Consider the following 21533-nt stretch of genomic DNA (forward strand, 5'->3'; position numbering starts at 1 on the left):
TGGTGTATGATCCTTTTAATGTGCTGTTGGATTCTGTTTGCTAGTATTTTGTTGAGGATTTTTGCATCTATGTTCATCAGTGATATTGGCCTGTAGTTTTCTTTCTTTGTGACATCCTTGTCCTGTTTTGGTATCAAGGTGATGGTGGCCTCGTAGAAGGAATTTGGGAGTGTTCCTCCCTCTGCTATGTTTTGGAAGAGTTTGAGAAGGATAGGTGTTAGCTCTTCTCTAAATGTTCGATAGAATTCGCCTGTGAAGCCATCTGGTCCTGGGCTTTTGTTTGTTGGAAGATTTTTAATGACAGTTTCAGTTTCAGTGCTTGTGATTGGTCTGTTCATATTTTCGGTTTCTTCCTGATTCAGTCTTGGTAGGTTGTGCATTTCTAAGAATTTGTCCATTTCTTCCAGATTGTCCATTTTATTGGCATACAGTTGCCTGTAGTAATCTCTCATGATCTTTTGTATTTCTGCAGTGTCAGTTGTTACTTCTCCTTTTTCATTTCTAATTCTATTGATTTGAGTCTTCTCCCTTGTTTTTTTTTGATGAGTCTGGCTAATGGTTTATCTATTTTGTTTATCTTCTCAAAGAACCAGCTTTTAGTTTTATTGATCTTTGCTATCATTTCCTTCATTTCTTTTTCATTTATTTCTGATCTGATTTTTATGATTTCTTTCCTTTTGCTAATTTTGGGGTTTTTTTGTTCTTTCTCTAATTGCTTTAGGTGCAAGGTTAGTTTGTTTGTTTGAGATGTTTCCTGTTTCTTAAGGTGGGCTTGTATTGCTATAAACTTCCCTCTTAGAAATGCTTTTGCTGCATCCCATAGGTTTTTGGTCGTCGTGTCTCCATTGTCATTTGTTTCTAGGTATTTTTTGATTTCCTCTTTGATTTCTTCAGTGATCACTTTGTTATTAAGTAGTGTATTGTTTAGCCTCCATGTGTTTGTACTTTTTACAGATCTTTTCCTGTAATTGATATCTAGTCTCATAGCATTGTGGTCGGAAAAGATACTTGATACAATTTCAATTTTCTTAAATTTACCAAGGCTTGATTTGTGACCCAAGATATGATCTATCCTGGCGAATGTTCCATGAGCACTTGAGAAAAATGTGTATTTTGTTGTTTTTGGATGGAGTGTCCTATAAATATCAATTAAGTCCATCTTGTTTAATGTATCATTTAAAGCTTGTGTTTCCTTATTTATTTTCATTTTGGATGATCTGTCCATTGGTGAAAGTGGGGTGTTAAAGTCCCCTACTGTGAATGTGTTACTGTCGATTTCCCCTTTTATGGCTGTTAGTATTTGCCTTATGTATTAAGGTGCTCCTATGTTGGGTGCATAAATATTTACAATTGTTATATCTTCTTCTTGGATCGATCCCTTGATCATTATGTAGTGTCCTTCTTTGTCTCTTCTAATAGTCTTTATTTTAAAGTCTATTTTGTCTGATATGAGAATTGCTACTCCAGCTTTCTTTTGGTTTCTGTTTGCATGGAATATCTTATTTCATCCCCTTACTTTCAGTCTGTATGTGTTCTAGGTGTGAAGTGCGTCTGTCGTAGACAGCATGTATATGGGTCTTGTTTTCGTATCCATTCAGCCAATCTGTGTCTTTTGGTGGAAGCATTTAGTCCATTTACATTTAATGGTAATTATCGATATGTATGTTCATATTCCCATTTTCTAAATTGTTTTGGGTTTGTTATTGTAGGTCTTTTCCTTCTCTTGTGTTTCTTCCCTAGAGAAGTTACTTTAGCATTTGTTGTAAAGCTGGTTTGGTGGTGCTGAAGTCTCTCAACTTTTGCTTGTCTGTAAAGGTTTTAATTTCTCCATCAAATCTGAATGAGATCCTTGCTGGGTAGAGTAATCTTGGTTGCAGGTTTTTCTCCTTCATCACTTTAAATATGTCCTGCCAGTCCCTTCTGGCTTGCAGAGTTTATGCTGAAAGATCAGCTGTTAACCTTATGGGGATTCCCTTGTGTGTTATTTGTTGTTTTTCCCTTGCTGCTTTTAATATGTTTTCTTTATATTTAATTTTTGACAGTTTGATTAATAGGTGTCTTGCCATGTTTCTCCTTGGATTTATCCTGTATGGGACTCTCTGTGCTTCCTGGACTTGATTAACTATTTCCTTTCCCATATTTGGGAAGTTTTCAACTATAATCTCTTCAAATATTTTCTCAGTCCCTTTTTCTCTTCTTCTTCTGGAACCCCTATAATTCGAATGTTGGTGCATTTAATGTTGTCCCAGAGGTCTCTGAGACTGTCCTCAGTTCTTTTCATTCTTTTTTCTTTATTCTGCTGTGCAGTAGTTATTTCCACTATTTTATCTTCCAGGTCACTTATCCGTTCTTCTGTCTCTGTTATTCTGCCATTGATCCCATCTAGAGTATTTTTCATTTCATTTATTGTGTTGTTTGTCGTTGTTTGTTTCATCTTTAGTTCTTCTAGGTCCTTGTTAAATATTTCTTGCATTTTGTCTATTCTATTTCCAAGATTTTGGATCATCTTTACTATCATTATTCTGAATTCTTTGTCAGGTAAACTGCCTATTTCCTCTTCATTTGTTAGGTAGGTTTTTATCTTGCTCCTTCATCTGCTGTGTGTTTTTCTGTCTTCTCATTTTGCTTATCTTACTGTGTTTGGGGTCTCCTTTTTGCACACTGCAGGTTCATAGTTCCCGTTGATTTTGGTGTCTGTCCCCAGTGGCTAAGGTTGGTTCAGTGGGTTGTGTAGGCTTCCTGGTGGAGGGGACTAGTGCCTGTGTTCTGGTGGATGAGGCTGGATCTTTTCTCTCTGGGGGGCAGGTCCACGTCTGGTGGTGTGTTTTGGGGTGTCTGTGGACTTATTACGATTTTGGGCAGCCTCTCTGCTAATGGGTGGGGTTGTGTTCCTGTCTTGCTAGTTGTTTGGCATAGGATGTCCAGCACTGTAGCTTTCTGGTCGTTGTGTGAAGCTGGGTGCTGGTGTTGAGATGGAGATCTCTGGGAGATTTTTGCCGTTTGATATTATGTGGAGCTGGGAGGTCTGTTGTTGACCTGTGTCTTGAAGTTGGTTCTCCCACCTCAAAGGCACAGCATTGACACCTGGCTGCAGCACCAAGAGCCTTTCCTCCACACGGCTCAGAATAAAAGGGAGAAAAAGTAGAGAGAAAGAATTAGTAGAAGTAGGAAGAAAGAAAGGAAGGAAGAAAGAAAGAAAGAAGGAAAGAAAGAAAGGAGGGAGGGAGGGAGGGTTGGTGGGAGGAAGGAAGGAAGGAAGAAAGGAGGGAAGGAAGGGAAAAAGAAAGAAGGAAGATAAAGTAAAATAGAAAAGTAAAATATAATAAAGTTATTAAATTAAAAATAATTATTAAGAAAAAATAAAAAAAACAAAAACAAAAAAACGGACAGATAGAACCTTAGGACAAATGGTGGAAGCAAAGCTATACAGACAAAATCTCACACAGAAGCATACACATACACACTCACAAAAAGAGGAAAAAATCATAAATCTTGCTCTCAAAGTCCACCTCCTCAATTTGGGATGATTCGTTGTCTAAAGGAGGGAATAAAGGAAAGAAAGAAAAAGAAAGAAAGAAAGAAAGAATATAAAGTAAAATAAAATAGTTATTAAAATTATTAAGAAAAAAATTAAAAACAAAAAAACGGACGGATAGAACCCTAGGACAAATGGAGACAGCAAAGCTATACAGACAAAATCTCACACAGAAGCATACACATACACACAAAAAGAGGAAAAGAGGAAAAAATCGTAAATCTTGCTCTCAAAGTCCACCTCCTCAATTTGGGATGATTCGTTGTCTATTCAGGTATTCCACAGATGCAGGTACATCAAATTGATTGTGGAGCTTTAATCCGCTGCTTCTGAGGCTGCTGGGAGAGATTTCCCTTTCTCTTTGTTCTCACAGCTCCCAGGGGCTCAGCTTTGGATTTGGCCCCGCCCCTGCGTGTAGGTCACCTGAGGGCGTCTGTTCTTCGCTCAGACAGGACAAGGTTAAAGGAGCCGCTGATTCGGGGGTTCTGGCTCACTCAGGCTGGGGGGAGGGAGGGGCACGGAGTGCGGGTTGAGCCTGCGGCGGCAGAGGCCGGCGTGACGTTGCACCAGCCTGAGGCGCGCCGTGCGTTCTCCTGGGGAAGTTGTCCCTGGATCCCGGGACCCTGGCAGTGGCGGGCTGCACTGGCTCCCGGGAGGGGAGGTGTGGATAGTGACCTGTGCTCGCACACAGTCTTCTTGGCGGCGGCAGCAGCAGCCTTAGCATCTCATGCCCGTCTCTGGGGTCCGTGCTTTTAGCCGCAGCTCGCGCCCATCTTTGGAGCTCCTTTAAGCAGCGGTCTTAATCCCCTCTCCTCGCGCACCAGGAAACAAAGAGGGAAGAAAAAGTCTCTTGCCTCTTCTGCAGGTCCAGACTTTTCCCCGGACTCCCTTCCGGCTAGCCGTGGTGCACTAACCCCCTGCAGGCTGTGTTCACGCCGCCAACCCCAGTCCTCTCCCTGCGCTCCGACCAAAGCCTGAGCCTCAGCTTGCAGCCCCGCCCACCCCGGCGGGTGAGCAGACAAGCCTCTCGGGCTGGTGTGTGCCGGTTGGCACCCATCCTCTGTGCGGGACTCTCCCCGCTTTGCCCTCCGCACCCCTGTTGCTGCGCTCTCTTCCGCGGCCCCGAAGCTGCCCCCCTCCGCCACCTGCAGTGTCTGCCCGTGAAGGGGCTTCTAGTGTGTGGAAACCTTTCCTCCTTCACAGCTCCCTCCCACTGGTGCAGGTCCCATCCCTATTCTTTTGTCTCTGTTTATTCTTTTTTCTTTTGCCCTACCCAGGTACTTGGGGACTTTCTTGCCTTTTGGGAGGTCTGAGGTCTTCTGCCAGCGTTCAGTAGGTGTTCTGTAGGAGTTGTTCCACGTGTAGATGTATTTCTGTTGTATCTGTGGGGAGGAAGGTGATCTCCGCGTCTTACTCTATCGCCATCTTCCCCTCCTCCCCCCATTATTAACTGAGTAAATGGAGGCTCAGTGAAGGCACGTGTCCTACACACCATGGATAGTTAGACGTAGATAGTTGTCCTACACACCGTGGATAGTTAGATAGATAGATTCACACCCAGACCTGTCCCATGCAGAAGCCCATCCTCTCTCCTCTGTACCACATGGTGCTCTTGATTATCTTGATTTCTTTCCTTAGGAAGATTGTTCTTAAAGATATTGGCTCAGCCATTTCAAAGTAATGGTTCTTCATAATTAGACAAGCACACTCCATTTCATTAGGGAAGCTGACTCCCACTAAGATTAAAACAGGTGTAGAAGCCATTAACCAAGAATATCTCAGCAAAACTCAAATTTGGAGCATCCCATTTCCCATTAAATATGAAAACCCTGAGAAAGTTACTATCTGTACAAAGTAGGCCAGGAAATGGCACTTTAGTTATTGAATAATCAGCCCACCAACCTGGGAGCAGAGGTCTTGTAATTCTTGAATAGACTCTCTCCCATCTCTCTTGTGCGGGGTCTCACACCCACATTTTATGCCTCCAGCCCACCCTCTGGATGTAGGGTAATGGGCGCTTTTCATCCATTATGAGATCATACTAAACCTGTTATCCTCCTGAAATAGTATACATTCAGGACCTTTTCTGAGTTCACTATTAAATTGTAGAAGCCATTTAACCTTATCCATCAAATGAGAGTAATAGAAACTGCTCTTACTTCCAAGGGGTTGTCCCAGAGTCCCAAAGAAGCATAAAGCTTTTAAAAATTCCCAAGAGCATGATATTGCAAACGATTGCTCACAAGGTTACTGCTAACCCTTGCCCTGTGGCTAGCTCCCTAGGTCTCTGCACATGACTTTCCCAACCAATCTGTTACTCTGTTCATTTTCTTAGACAGGTAAGTTATCATTGGTGGATGTTTTCACTTTCATAGGTACTTTAGGGACAGACATTCCTAGGTACTCGGGCAGTCACAGCACACAGGCTGCCTCCTAGCCACCAAGCAGCCAGCTCGGCTCTGCCTTCCAGCTCCCCTATTGCCTCGAAACCTTTAATATAGCCTGTAAGCAGGTATCTAGGGACCTGGCTTAGCCACAAAGCAGCTGATTCCCTGGGAGAATGTGAGCACAGGGGAGTCAGAGAAATTAATAGGAAGCTTTCTTCTGGATATGGAGATGGGAGGGTGGCTGTCTCACATTAGGCATTCTCAAAGTGACAGAAGTTTGAAAAACTGAAAAGAAGTTTATCTTTATGGCATGACTAACCCCGGGTTCTCCTAATCAATATCTTTTTAACCTAACAGACTTGGGTTTTTTTTTTTTTTTTTTTTTAGCTATGCAAGAGTAAACTTCCTAGGAAAAAACTATAAAACTCTTGAAAGGTAGAACTTCATCCAATCAATCAAGTGTTTATTGAACACCCCAAACTCAAATTTTAGTCTTCAGGCAGAACTAAATTCATATCATTTGCGGGAAATATCTATTTATGACATTCTCTTCACAATCCCTAGGAATATGCCCAGCCTCACATGGAAACAGCTGCCTATGTCTTGCAACTATATATGTGAGACTCAGTCATTTATCTACCTATTTCAAAGTGTGTGTATGTCTCTTTTTTAGTGGAAAACAGAGGAGCAAAAAGTCTGATTTTGCTCTGTGTGCCTGAATGAGAAGTCTCCTTTCCTCTAAGATTCAAATGAGAATAAGCCACCAATTACAGCCCACTTACAGTGGAAAACGGGGCGTGTGTGAGCACACTTCGCCCTCTTCCACATTTCCAAATGTCTGTTTTCTTCCACAGGACAAAATCTGGAAACATGTGCCTTTCACCAAATACATATAAATAGCATAGGCTAAAAACCAAAGACCACAACGACAGAAATTAATTGACGTTTGTAAATTGTGAAGCATACAACTGGCCCAAAGGAAAAAAACTAGGACATTTGTTGTTAGTAGTTTCTCTATTTGAACAGTCTTTGTTTTACAGTGAGATTTTGGTACATCTCTTATCTAATCCTCCACATACAACACAGGACTGCTTTCTCTAGGCAGGCAAAATTAGTTCAAGAAAAGGGTAGGAAAGCACTCTCAAGTAGATGTATCTTGTATGTTATTCATTATTGAAAATGCTTATTTACTATTTCCAAGAGAGATATAGGTCTTAAACTTTGTATTGTACCTTATCTTGAAAATGCATATTCTGTCATAAATGCTATCATAGAATTCTAATTTCTTGAGGATCGTTTCCTATCCAAAAGACTATTAAAGTAAATTGCAGTTGGAACTACAAATGCAGGCATTAAGAATAAAGGAATTTTCCCTGTTGTAATATATTTGAATACCCAGGGGATAAACAAGAACTAGGAAAGGTTCAACCAGGTTTAACTAGAAAAGCCCCATCTTTCCGAGCAATAAAATTCCCCACCTTTAAAAAGACAGAAAATAACAGCCAAATATTGAGAGTCATGTCATCAACGTATTACTAAGTCATGTGCAACATCAGATATTTTAAATTACTCTAAATAAATTATATGAAATACTGCATTTTTCTTAAAAAACTGACATTCCAGAAAACACTAGATTAAGGTCCTCCCTAGCCAAGAAAAGTGGAGATAATAAAGAAAAACCCAAGATAGAAGAGACAGACAAAAAAAATTAGAAGAAATTTTTGAAAAAGGGAAGATATTAGACATTTTCAGTCTACAAATATTTATTGAAATTGCAATTAACATGAAAAACATAACCAAAGTCATAAACTAAAGCACATCCGTCAGCACTTCATCTCTGTGATTCAAGCATATGTCTCTTTTCTATAAAAAAGAATACATAATTTTCTATATAAAAAAGAATATATAATTTTTAAAGACTCTTTCTTAAGCAAACTAAAGACAGAATTGTGGGTTGTTTTTTTTTCATTTTGACCCAGTTCTCAGGTCAGTGAATCAGTAGTTAAGAGGCAAAAATATTTTCCTTCCCAGTGCCCAAGGGGATATATTAAAAAGAAAGTTATTTCTTGTAAAAGGAGGCTGCATTATCCCAGTGCTTTCACACTACTTCTATGAGGGTTTATTTTGTTGGGGGCAAAAGAAAACAGTGTTCTCACTTCTCAGCAGGGAATCCCAGTGGGTTTATGGTCCCTTTCCCATCGAAGTAGTCAGTCTCTTCCCTTGAAAGTTTTTTGGTTGGGCAGATTCTCTCCTGTAAAACCAAGGGTGAGAATCTTACTCCTTCACACAACTTTTTTTTTTTTTTTTAAGTTAAACTCAAAATAACTCATCGAATAAATAAGGGCTGAATAAATCCTCAGTTTATTGAGTGATGTGAAAATTGCCCATTGTCATTTGTGTCATTTGAACATTTCATTTCCATAATATCTAAAATTTCATTTTCTTCTGTCTGCTTATTCGATGATCTTCATGTAGAGAGTTAGGAGGCAGAATTAAAAGCATTGTTCTTGCTGCATCTAAAGGAAGCTGGCAGCAGACTAGTCATTTTCTAGAAAGAAATGTTTCTCTGAACTTTTTATCTGAGTCTGAAAGGGACAATACAGTGAGATTAGTTTTTACTGGGAACCTGAGCATTTACCTCAAACCCCAAAACAATTGGGTCACATTTTCTACAGCCTCTTATATAAGTAAAGTCAAATGAGTCCCAAGTTCTGAAAACCAAAGTGAATTTCTTCTAAGTCTCACTTGTTCAGGACAGTTGAGCCAATAGGCTATGTCAGAACGTCAGCCTAGTCACAGGAAGATCAGCTTGGAATGGATGCTCAGAAGTGAGGCACTAGAAACTGATGAAACCACGGGTGGAAACTTGACTCCTCCCACCTAGCCCAGAGGAGGCTGGTGGGAGGGAGACCATGTAAATGTGAGGGAGGTGACAGCGATAGCAGAGTTTTTGAGATGAGAGATCAAATGGCAGATAAAACTATATTGGAATTATCCATTTTGGTAGCCTATGAAAGACATTAGATTGAGAATGAAAAAGTATGATGGATTTGAGGGACAGTGCAGAGAGAATAATGCCAAGGCGCAGTAATGAATTGAGGTATCTTACCCTGGTCATTTATGCTATTTCACTTTACTTACATTTCAAAGCCAATAAATGGTCTTTTAACCAAGATCATATGGTACAGAAAAGTATAGAGGATTTCTTTATTCCTTTAAAAATTTCTTATTTATAATCAACCATGTTTCCATATGGATTTGAAGAATTTATTCCTAAATTGGCTATAAACATCAACCCAATCTCCAGTTTCTCTCACCTGACCAATCTGGGTGATACCTCTGCACGAGAAATTAGTCACCTACAAATGGTATCTTGTGGTGTGGTTTATGTAGTGAGTCTTCATCTCAACATTTGCAGCTTGTTTCCCTTGCTTTGAGAAGGCTGTTATGAATGTCATGCAGCACTTCTTATAGATTTGTTTTCATTCTCAAAATTTCAGTTGAGTTACTAGAAGTTTGCACACTTCCTTGGGGTATGTTGGTTAATTGCTAGAAAGCTGTGGAGCAATAATCAATTTGATATTAGCTGTGTTCAGGTGGCTCGCTCCAAATACTACAGCATTGTTCTCGCTGAGCCGCAGGATCTCAGATCCCAGCTCTTCTACTTACAGATTAATGTTGAGCAAGTTACTTAACCTCACTGGGCTTCACTTTCTTGATAGAGATATCAATAATAATAGTACCTTTCTCAAAGAGTTGCTTGTGAGGATTAAATGAACCAATACACCTAAGATCCATAAATCCATTTAAGAGTCAGAACTCTCAAATGTTAGCTATTATTATTTATACTAGAGTTGTTACCATTGTTGGCGACTTAAGCACTCATCATTTTCTAACTGTGGTACTCAGTTCCATTTCTGTGTCAACACACCATGGGAGGTGTGGAAACTCAGAGCATGTGTAAAATACTGCTTAAATCTAAAAGGACTAAGTGTGAAAGCAGAATGCACATACTCAGAGGTTTTAAATCACAAATAACCAAAAAGGGCTGTGGCCTAAGCCTGAGCATATAAAACTCATTCAGTCATGGCTTGAAAATCCCCAGTGAAGAGTGATAATATCCTCATTACAGCATGTAGGCAAAGACCTGTGAGTATAGCAAGCTGTTAATTTTTATTCCCCTGCCACATTTCTAACAGGCTTCCCCCCCGCCCCCCCGCCCCATCATGTTTTCTGTTTTCTCTGGCTTTGTTTCCTGAACACTTCTGGAGTATTTCCTTTGCCAATTTCTGGATCATTTTCCAGTGTATTTATCTCAAATGGGACTTTTTTCTCCAGTGTTTTGTTTTTCGTTTTTTTTCTAAACACACCCAATCGTGACTACAGTTGCACAGATTCAAGCTTATTTTCTCTGAAGCTTTGTCAGAAATCAGCCCAGGATTGCATGACAGACTCACATTTAATTGAAAACGTTATATCTTTAAATTTCTCTAGAGACGGACTGCAGTAGTTTCCTACAAAGTTAATGCTGACTTTCTGACTGGGGGATTTTTCTCCTTCATTCAACTAGCTTTAAAGACTGTACAAGTTGACAGCTTTCAAGTTGAAATGAAAGACTTTTGCCCTTTGGTTTATCAACTGCACTGGCATCTTGACAAAAATTTCTGTAATTCCTCCTCATGAAGTTTTAGTATACATGTGCATCAAAGTCAGGACGTTTCTCATTGCATTGTGAGTCTACTGGAACAAGAAGCTTGTGCTCTTTGATGGTTAGAGTTATCAGTACTGGAAGGCCAGGAAGTAACCAAAACAGGAGTCAGGTACTGAGTAAACTCCCTCTGTACCCTAAACCCATTCAAAGTGTGCTCCATCGTCCAATAGCATTAGCATCACTCGGTACTTAACTTAGAAATGCAGAATTTACCACTCCATCCTAGATCTTCTGAATCAGAATCTCTACTAATGGGACCCAAAATCTGTGTTTTAACAAGCTCTCCCAGTGATTCTGATGCATGCTAAACTTTGAAAAAGCACTACTATAAACTTTTTCATTATTTATATTTGAACTGGATATTTTTGGAGGGATTCATTATTACATCACTGCTTTCAAGAACTCCTTTCAATAAGCCATGCCCACACCCTTTAGAGTGTAATTTCAAGTGGTAGATGAAAGGGCATTTCAAGCTTGTAAGATGTATGAAGGAATGGAGAGGAAAAAGGTAAGCCGTATGTCCTTTCCAGTTCCCTGTGTATCAAAATCACTCTCACACTTCAGAAGAGAGTTGGGAAAAATTACTGACCTAATCAAATATCAGTCTCATTTGATCCATTCACTTTTATAGACAAACAAAAGTAGTTTCCTTCCACAGTATTTCCCACTCTAGTTCTAAGCAGTTCAGGGAAGATAATAGAGTTGCAACCTCCATTCCCCAAAAGTGTATGCCCACGTGAGGCAGAATGATATACACACCACTGAAACAGAGGCAGAGCAACCTATAGACACAGTGCTGGAGATCACCAGAACCTACACCAAAGTTTATTTCTGCTTTAAAACAAGATTTATCAGAAATAAACTTGGCAGCTTTGATTCGGTACAAAGTATTATGGAGTTAGTACTCTTTAGACCATTTCAAACTAATTTTTCACTATTTTTAGTTATTTATTAATATATTTGTATAGTGGAGGATGTGGTTTTAACTGTTTGCCGTAAGTTTTCAAACACGCTCTGATAGCCCCCAGTAACCAAAGAGAGACCATCCTAGCATACTCTTCATATTGCTACAATATTGTTCATGCAAATTCGAGAAGTAAATTTATAGTTAGCCACCTCTTTTACTATAAGTTAGTCTGTATAGCAGCCCCCAAATAATGCAAAAATTGGAGGAAGGGCAGAATGCTTGACAACGCTTAATAATTTGTTCGACTTTGGCAGAATCTACTAATTCATTCCTTGTTAATTTTCTCACAAATTGAATGGATTATTTAATGTTAATAACACAAACCCCATTAGTTTGATTCATTTATTTGCTATGATCTAGGTGCCAGGCTTTATGTACCTGAGAAAAGAATTTTTAATGGTATTAATGTTGATTACAGAAATCACCTTTTTTAGAAGTCATTGTGCATGGCTGCATTTATGTATTTCTGTATTCATCTCCCCTCCAGAAGATGACTTTCTCAATTGCAAGCACTGAACTTTGTCTTCGCAATTCTAGGACCTAGTCCAGGATTGAACACACAAAAAAATAAGCATAGTTTCTTCATGAAATTTAGCCACCATTTTGAAAAATCGAAGGATCTTAAATAATGTGTTTAACCAAACTCTAGCAGAATGTCCTTTAAGAAATAGTTGGTTGTTATTTTGAATTCTCCCTTGCCAAATTTTTTAAAGCCAAACAAGAACAAAACATCTCACAATTTTTTCCTTAGTATGCTACTGTATCTAGCCATATAGAACATAACTACAGGGAATAATGAGGATTGGCTGCATATAAAATGTGAAGTCAAAGCCATCATCTTTGCCCTCTTCTTATCCCTTCCTCTGCAAATGGCAGCCACCAAAGCTTCTGCTCTGGACCTCTTGATCCAGAAGGAATAGGGTTTTCAAGTAAGAGTAGTCTTTAAAATGAATCCAGAGTATCAGCTGAATTTCTTATTTTACTTGTTTGTCATGTGCACATAGCAAGTATTTGCTTAGCAAATGCAAACTAATAATATTTACTAATGCCAATTAGGAAGGTAATCAGATAAAGTCAGTGCCTTTATAAGCCAATATAAATTACTTTCAGATTACCTGATGTTTTGAATTATCTGCACTACTGTTCCACTTTGGTCAGAATCAGAGGTTGATTCTGTCTCTGAAAATACACTATCTGCCTTCTCATGGACACAGTTGGCTGCTTCTTAACGTTCAATGAGTTCTGAAAGGACTCAGTGCATCAGATTCCCAATAAGTGAATTACTATTGCTATGCATTGAATAGAAATGAGTGGTCCTGCAAAGGTTACTGCAATACTGAAAGTCACTTTCAGGCTAATTTGCTTTGTAAAAAAGAAGGCCTGAAATCCAGTCAGATTCAAACTGTAAAGCAGAGCATTTGATAAAATAATAATGCAAATAATCATCCCTAATATGTAAAGTCTTGCTAAATTGTTCTTATTTTTGTTGTTGTTAGAAGGAGTCAAGCACAGCTAAATACCTTAGGGTAGTGTTCCTCAACCAGGGACATTTTCCTCTCCAGGGGACATCTGGTAACGTCTGGAAATATATATATATATATATATATATATATATTTTTTTTTTTTTTTTTTTTTTTTTTTGCGGTACGCAGGCCACTCACTGCTGTGGCCTCTCCCGCTGCGGAGCACAGGCTCCAGAAGCGCAGGCTCAGCGGCAACGGCTCACGGGCCCAGCCGCTCCACAGCATGTGTGATCTTCCCGTACCGAGGCACGAACCCGCATCCCCTGCATCGGCAGGCGGACTTCCAACCACTGCGCCACCAGGGAAGCCGTGGAAATATTTTTGATTGTTATGACTGGGTAGGGGATGCTACTGGCGTCTAGGGGATAGAGGTCAGGAATATTGCTAAACACCCATCAACACACAGGACAGCCCCACGACAAAAAGTATCCAGTCCAAAACATCGATAGTGCCAAGATGACAAGCCCTACTCTAGAGGTGACTAGGAAACTATTTAGGGTGTTTTGTTATGTAGTTTAAGCAATAATTATTTCTGTACAGACAATATGTAGTTAAGCTTGATTGCTCCAGAAATGTGGATCCCACATCAGTACTGAGCACCAGGCGAGGTTTCCATCCTTCTTTCTGTGTCCCAAACACATGGACCCCCATATAGAAACTAAGGCTCCCTTATGAAAGCAAAATCACATCAGTTGGGCTCAGCATAGCTCCTGGCTCATATATGAGAAATTAACCACCTGGTTCTCTCCTCTTTTACTGCTAAGTAAACATCACTAACAGATCAGTGAACTTCAGGAGAGCATTAACAATTTCTGTGTTATTCTCCTCACTGGCCATAGAAAAGGGGCCCTAAAAGTTATGTGACGAATCCTTGGATGCTATCAGAAATTATGGGTCTCAGACACACTACAGGAAAAATAAACCTGTCTAGTTTATATCAGTAACCAGGATGTAATGCGAAAAGAACATTTGGGAGACTAGGCTTCCATTGCCCTAGTTGGCTGTTTGTGTACATGTAATACTAAGAACCTATGAACTATTACTCTGATTTCCAATTCTAGAGGGTGACACGTTGATAGATGTTTGGGGAAACTGCCTTTCAGACTGAATGCAGATACTTTGGTTCATTCTCACGTTCACCCTCTGTTCTCGGCCAAATTGTTACAGATGTCTTCCACTGAGTATCTCCATTTCTTTCCAACAGCCGATCTGCAAGATTTTGCACTTTTTTCACCAGTACATGATGTCGTGCAACTACTTCTGGATGCTCTGTGAAGGGGTCTATCTTCACACACTCATCGTGGTGTCTGTGTTCGCTGAGAGACAACGCATGTGGTGGTATTATGTCCTGGGCTGGGGTATGTATTTTCTGCAGCTGAGTTTTGAGCCACCTTTACCTCTGTCTGTATATTCACAGTCTTCTTCTAGTCTTGGTCAGAGAGCAGGCAGGGGCTGAGGTCCTTTGAGGAGAGACGGGACACAGGTGCTGGCAGGAGTTCAGTCTCCAGGAGAACTTGGTAGAAGCTTTTTAACAAGTTCACATGGACTGTGATAGCAGGAGAGTGAGTGCAGCGAAGGAGGGGTATGACTATGAGAATGTCTTCAGGAAACAAACTCAGTTAACAGATGGACTGAAAACATGTGCTGATTGAGAGATCTGATTAGACCCCCTTCAGTTTTATTGATCACCTGTTTGTAGAGCAAAGGAGAATTTCACATTTTGAATTCTGTACTCCCCTACCCTGGACCCACTTCCCTTCCTCAAGAGTGTTCCTTCCTGTCAATCCATCAGCAGGACTCCTCTAGTGAAGGTTCAGGAAGTGGAGTCCAGCTAAGCAACAGACATAACCACATGGGCCTCCAAGTAGAACCTACCTGACCTCACAGTGCATGGCAATGGCTTTGAAAAGCTTATGGTGGGACTGTTTGAGGTGTGGCTGCTGCTGCTGCTTCTTTTTTTTTCAAGGTTCATGGATAAGGTTTATTTTCCAATTGACAGTTTATGTTAGGTGAAACAGTCTCCATACCAGATGAGAAACAGTCACTTATTCATGTGGTTGAAAGAGTGAATTAAGTTAATTGTAGTCTTTAAACGTTTAAAAACAGTCTGGGGGAAAAAAACCTATGTAGTGCTCAAACTGTACTTTTAAAAATACTATTTTATTTATACTCAAGTATGAAAAAAAAGGGCTATACTACCATGTTTACATACATACCAATATTGGAAACAATTCAATAATGAATCACATCTACATTTTATAAAGAATACACAAACATTAAAAAACACCGATTGGTTATAGAAGGCAGAATAGAAGAAAAAACGATCAGCTATCATTTTCATTTCCATTAAAGAGCAGCACCCTCTGAGAAGAATCAAATCAGTTAGTAATACTCACCTATACTGCGAAGTAATATATACAAAGGAAAGTTAGTGATTGTACTGATTCTAGTACTTCTACGAAGCCATTTTAATCTTCCTCACACTCAATGCAAAGAAAATAATATGAAGAAAAATATGTTCTCACCATTCACAATAAAAAGAGTCTGCTTCCTTCTGCAGGCCTGGCATATTGTACAGTAGAGAGCACTTCATGGCTCAGGTGGATCAAAGTATCATTTTGATTCTGAGCCACCGAATAGAATCTCATGCATATTTGGTGACTGGACTAACTCCATAGGAGCTGTGATAGATTGAACCATTTCTGTGGAATCCCCAGATCTCCCAAATAAGAAAAGGCCCTACACAAGCAAAAATGACAATCAATCTGTCCATAAATTCTATCTATAGGCTCTTTCTCTAGTGTAAGGTGGAAAAAGGGGCCCTTTCTTGAGTACATGGATACAAGTGTTGCTGTAGTCTACAGATTGCTGGATTGACAGTATGTCTATCATAATGAAGATAAGGTATACCTAGAAACCACTGCCAGATTAAGAAACTTCCACAACTTGTCTCAACTCTTCAAATAATGGAGCAAGTTCCTTTTCTAGGCTGACAATTAGTCCTGTATTAGCATTGCTGCTGGCTATGAAACTCACCACCAAAGGTAAACGACTGAATTGAACCAATCTGGTAGGTGTTATAGTAACAGGTGATACTTTTATTTTTTGAAATCCAAGTTTGCTCCCTTGGTCTGTTGCAAGGGCAAAAGTAGACAAGAAACCCGGTCTCAAAGCATGCTCTGGGGCATTATCACTGGCCACTTTAATGAAAGGCACTCCGCCTGTATCCGATACAGCAATACCATGGAGCCCCTCAACACGTGGTGATTTTTTCTACAGGAATCGTTGTAGGTAATCCGCCATCATGAACCCCTTTCTCTGGCAGGATCAATCTCCACGCCTGGGTTTCTGGGCTGCCTGCTTCTCTGAGCTGTCACTTCAGAGGACAGCTTCTGAGACAGCTTCCTCTAAAAGCCGCTGTCACGTGATTTGTGAGGTGTGGCTACTTCTGTACAAATTGACTAAGGGTGCTGAGGTCCCTGGGGACTCTCTAGAATTGTTCCCTTTCCCCGAGGGCTGCTAAAAGAACAGCTCCACTGGTGGAAGGGAAGCAGACAGATAGTAAGGCAGTGAGAGGGACAAAGCTCTGGGACAAAAACACATGCAGTGAAACTTCCAGAGTGGAGGAGGATCCCGAGGGCCATTCCACACTGTCTGTAGAGCCAAGAGCTGCCCTTACTCTCCACTGACAGGGTGACTATGACTCTTGGAGCAGAAGCTGTGGATTGCCTTCAGCTAAGCCTGACTTTTAATACAGCATTTGGGGGAGCCCCTAAAAATATCCATAAGAGAGGCAAAATTTCATGAGGAGGGAGGATAATTCGAAGGCTTTCTGAAAACAACACACTTTGTAGTTAAACCCCTGCCCAACAATTATTGTTACCAACTGTAAAGAAATGCCTCAGGGAAGCCATGTAAGCAGCCCAAAGTCTTCTCCACAATTTACTCCAGGGATGGCCCTATGCAATATTCATTTACTGGTCAACCCTCCCTCATAGGAACACATGGATTTTAACCAAGTATCAATACATTACCCGAACCCAATGGGATAATCCTTTAATGGTGGGTCAATAGGGCAGATATTTGGGTTGCCTCAAAGTTGAACTGATGATGCTACAGCTCTTTGGTTGTAAGTAACAGATAATAAGATATTCTAATTTAGTCAGAAAGAGAAATTCTCACACTCTAGAGTATCTCATGGAAGTCAAGAGCCAGAATGCAGCAGGGCTACTAAAAGGGCTGTATCCTGGCAGCAGCCCAGCATCCTGGATTTTTTAACCATCCAGTAAGGTTAGAAATCAAGCTTGTGACTATCCTGCCCATCCCCCTCAGGTGCTAGGTCCTCCTGTTTCTCCCTGTCCTCAAAACAGGCCAGCATACAATCAAACTTGTTTTTTGTTGTTTTTTCTTTTAGTCCCAGCCTTTCCTTCCCCTGCCCTTCTCAGCTTCATACATACCCTCCCAGTGATCTCTAGTCTTCTGAAACTGGTCATGCCAGGAATCAACTAGCTACAATTTAATTCCCCCCAATAGCAATTCTGATTATCACAATAATAATGATTGGTACTGGTCAGATGCCTTCAAACTGAAAACCTGAAAATAACATCCCCCCGCCCCCCGCCCCCAGACACCATTCCTGTCTGATCTAGTTTACTTATTTCCTTTGAAGTAAAATGTATGGCATACTTCTTGTCCCAATTTTGACTATTTAAAAACATCTGTCTGCCACACTCAGAAAATTTCTCATGGAAGCAAAAGGCTGCAAATTTATTCTTGCTTGTGACATTCAGCAGAGATGAGAGCACCCTGGAAGGAGCAATTTCTACTGCTCTTTCCATACTGATGCACTGTGAATTCGTTATAAAACTTTTAGCATCATCGCAGTCAGCTCTTTGAAGACATCTGCTTAACACCCATGTTCATGTGTGTTACAATTCAAAGGAAAAAAGAACAAGCTGTTGTATCAAAAAGAAGGTAATGAAAATAAGTAAAATATTTATGGGATATCTTAATCAGAGAATACTTAAAACTTTATCAGAATGATTCAAGTAGAATCCTAAGGAACATCACATTCAGTAAGGTAAGCACAGAATCGTCCATTTAAAAGAATGAGAAGGATTTAAATCCCCATAGATGGTTAGAAAGATAGTCAACAAGTATAGTTCTAAAATGTAATTATTATTTTTTTAAACATGCCTGGGCTAAATCTATCTTTCTCCACTCCTGCACACACTAAAATTCCACCAGACTCTTTACCATTCAAAAATCACAGTACCAAATCTCACTTCTGAGAACAAAATTGTAAGACAGCTATGATGACTTCTTTTAAAGCAATAGCCTTCTCTTAGAACTTCAGGCAAGCATTATCTTTGGATGGGAGGAAAACAAGTAAAATTACAACCAAAATAAATTCTCAACAAAAATAGTTTCACAGAAACTTTAAAGAATTTAATAGAGCAGAGAAGAAATTTCTAGTGGATATTTTTATTGTCCTTTTGAAATTATTTTCACACCAAAACAGTACGATGGCTCCTAAAATTTAGGTCCAATGCCATGAAATAAGGTGTAACCTGTGTTTTGAAAAGAGTCTGAAAGTGGGACAGCAGAAAATTTGACCCAAGAAAGCTACGTCCTAAGACCTAACTTTGTTTGCAGGTGACGTACATCTCATCCATTCATTTCAGCTGTAATATTCCCCACTCCATCTCAAAGAATTGTAAGAGACAGTATGAACATCACCCTCTGGGTGAAAAGTATCTGGTGGTGAACTTCCCCCCAACAGAAAATGAAAAAAGGCTTCTTTCAGTAGTTACTTCCTTACAAGTCTGCACTGGATGGCTTACTGGTCAATTTCTCTCAGATCGAAGCAACTTCAAACACTGAAGTTTAGTTCTCAGAAAAATCATTTATTTTACAACCCTCTTCAGATTGATTCTTCGCCTTGCTGTTTCTCCCATTGTTATAAATCAAAGAAGGAACTCCCCCACCCATGGGCTTTTATAATGAACAAGTAGAATTTATCCAGCACTCCTGAAGAAGAATCCTGGGGAGAGAGGATTATTCTTACTCTGACCATCTTTAGTGGGCGGGAAAGGTTGTTATGACGCTTGAAGCCTGGAAGAAGAGGAAAAGGAAAGAAAAAATAAACTGTAAAAAGTGACATCATGGCTAGAGGCAGGTGAAGAGCCCTAGGAATTAACAGATATGGGTCTATACTCTTCTCTGTATTAAGTAAGAATCACATTTTCCTTTCTACAAAATGACAAGGTGGAAGTGAAGTCTCCATATTGCCTCTCTTGCTGTCTAATTCTAAAATGTGTATTTCAAAGTAAAGTCAGAGAGTGAATTTCTGATTCTAAACCTGAGTGGGATGTTAGAACTGCTGTGAATAAAACACAATCATGTTTTGTGTTAAATAGACTCAAAATTCTTCGAAGTCAAACATTTGATGGTCCTATTTTGAATTATATGCTTCATGGGTTAAGAAGCTAAGATGGTTCTTTGGTGAAAACTCAATGTTCTGAGTCTCTTTTTGCATATAATTCACAGAAAATAAAAGTGTGGAGGTCTGATTCACTTCTGAGACACATTTCTTAACTGATAGTAGTTTTAAAAACTCTGTCTACAAATGTGTCAACCAAATCAAAAAGTTTTCTATTGTGCATGGGTATATTTGAGAAAAAGAATTTTTTTTTTTTTTTTTACAAAAGTTACAACTTTACTCTAGATAACTTTTATAGAATAAAGGTTGATTTTTAAAAGATTCAGACTGACAGGACGCATCGCCAGCAGCTATCTCCATCGTTCCATTTATAAACTCAAAGCTGTTTTTGACTCGTACTTCAAGTTTACTCAGGGAAGTAGATTCTGAGCTGCTTTAATAAAAGGTCCTGGAGCCAGAACTTACAGAGGGTAGGGTATGTACTAGCTACTCTGAAGTGTTCTTGTTGAAAGAAAATAGGATCAATGCACATGATATAAACAGAAAAACAAAAAGCCCGGAAGAAATACTGAGAGCACAAAGAAGTCTTTGGAGCAATCAGACTATGGCTTTCATATGCCATCTCCGGTTCCTTCCCTTCAGGACAACCCACCTCCATTGTGTAAGAGAGCCCAGTTCACACACAATGAAAAGCATTCTGGTCTCAATTAATAGTCATCATCATCATCATAGACATAACAATGGTATTATGGTCATAGTGAGAGTAATAATGTACCTACCACACTGGATAATTTGTGAAAGGCTTTTAATTATCTGGATGCTGTTAACCAAACTCTCTGACAGCACATGATGTTCTAACTAAGAGCATTTTTACCTGGTTTGACCAAAGATAATCTGCACAAAAACATCAGGGCAATATGTTGACAAGACATTAAATTTGCCACTATTCTTGAAAGTAAACTACAATTTCTATAAAACTGTAGTTATAGCTTTTGTACTTTTTCACATTTTAGGGCTCCCGCTGGTGCCAACCACTGCCCATGCTATCGCAAGGGCACTGCTATTCAATGACAAGTAAGTATTGTGGTTCTTAGTTAACATATTTGAAAATAAAATGCAATTGTATTGATGTATTCCCTCCTCTTTTTTTTAGCTGCTGGCTGAGTGTGGACACCAACCTGCTTTACATCATCCATGGTCCTGTCATGGGGGCATTAGTGGTGAGAATTGCTTTTTAAATCCATTATTAACAGTTAATTCAATGATAATCTATAATAAGAACAATTTGAGTCTTTTTAAAAATGATTTTTATTTACTACAATTGGGTGGAGGGGCATAAGCTCATTTCTATACAAGCCATAGCAACAATATAGGTGTTCTTTTTTTTTTTTTCAACAATTCTATAAATTCTCCTAGTTAAAGACCAAAGGTCAGGATGTTGCTAATAAGAAAGCGAAAGACCACAAAGTCCCCCTGCAGCATTTTTCCCTGGGCTTTGCCAAACTAAACCATCTTCCATTTCACCTTTGGTCCATGAGCTATCATCATAACTACTACTGAACATGCACTTAAAGCATTTCAGGTGCTTCACATACCTTGCCATGCTGTTACTAATAGCAGACCTTCCAAGTGGATACATTGAGACATTTTACTCATTAGGAAAACTAGACCCAAAGACTCAAGTAAACTCACTTAAGATCACATGACTAAGTAAGAAGTTGGGCCAGGAGAAAATATGACTGTCTGAATCTATATGCAAGCTCTTTATTTCCACCCATGGTTTACTGTATGTTGGCCATCATCAGAACCATCAAATTTAAAATTTAGACATTATTTTCCCCATTAACCTCAAAGATAGTGTTTTCTTCAGGTAAGAGTAAGAAAAATAAAAACAGTCGGAGTCATAGACCATATTCTGCTCCTGCACTGAAGCAGCATCCGTTAGTAACTGATCAAATTGGGTTATCA

General features: G+C 39.6%; 1 protein-coding gene and 1 pseudogene across 1 annotated transcript in view; one reads left to right on the forward strand and one right to left on the reverse strand.

Moving 5' to 3' along the window:
- CALCR (calcitonin receptor) overlaps positions 1–21533 on the forward strand; it is a 65638-nt gene that overhangs the window by 32303 nt on the left and 11802 nt on the right. The window contains exons 7-9 of the mRNA XM_060019904.1: positions 14328–14481; positions 20579–20639; positions 20719–20785. Coding sequence (XP_059875887.1) covers positions 14328–14481; positions 20579–20639; positions 20719–20785 — 282 coding nt within the window. The remainder of the gene's footprint in view (positions 1–14327; positions 14482–20578; positions 20640–20718; positions 20786–21533) is intronic.
- Positions 16013–16426, reverse strand: LOC132430653 (ragulator complex protein LAMTOR3 pseudogene; annotated as a pseudogene).

The sequence above is a fragment of the Delphinus delphis genome, chromosome 9, assembly GCF_949987515.2.
Source record: "Delphinus delphis chromosome 9, mDelDel1.2, whole genome shotgun sequence".
Lineage (NCBI taxonomy): Eukaryota > Metazoa > Chordata > Mammalia > Artiodactyla > Delphinidae > Delphinus > Delphinus delphis.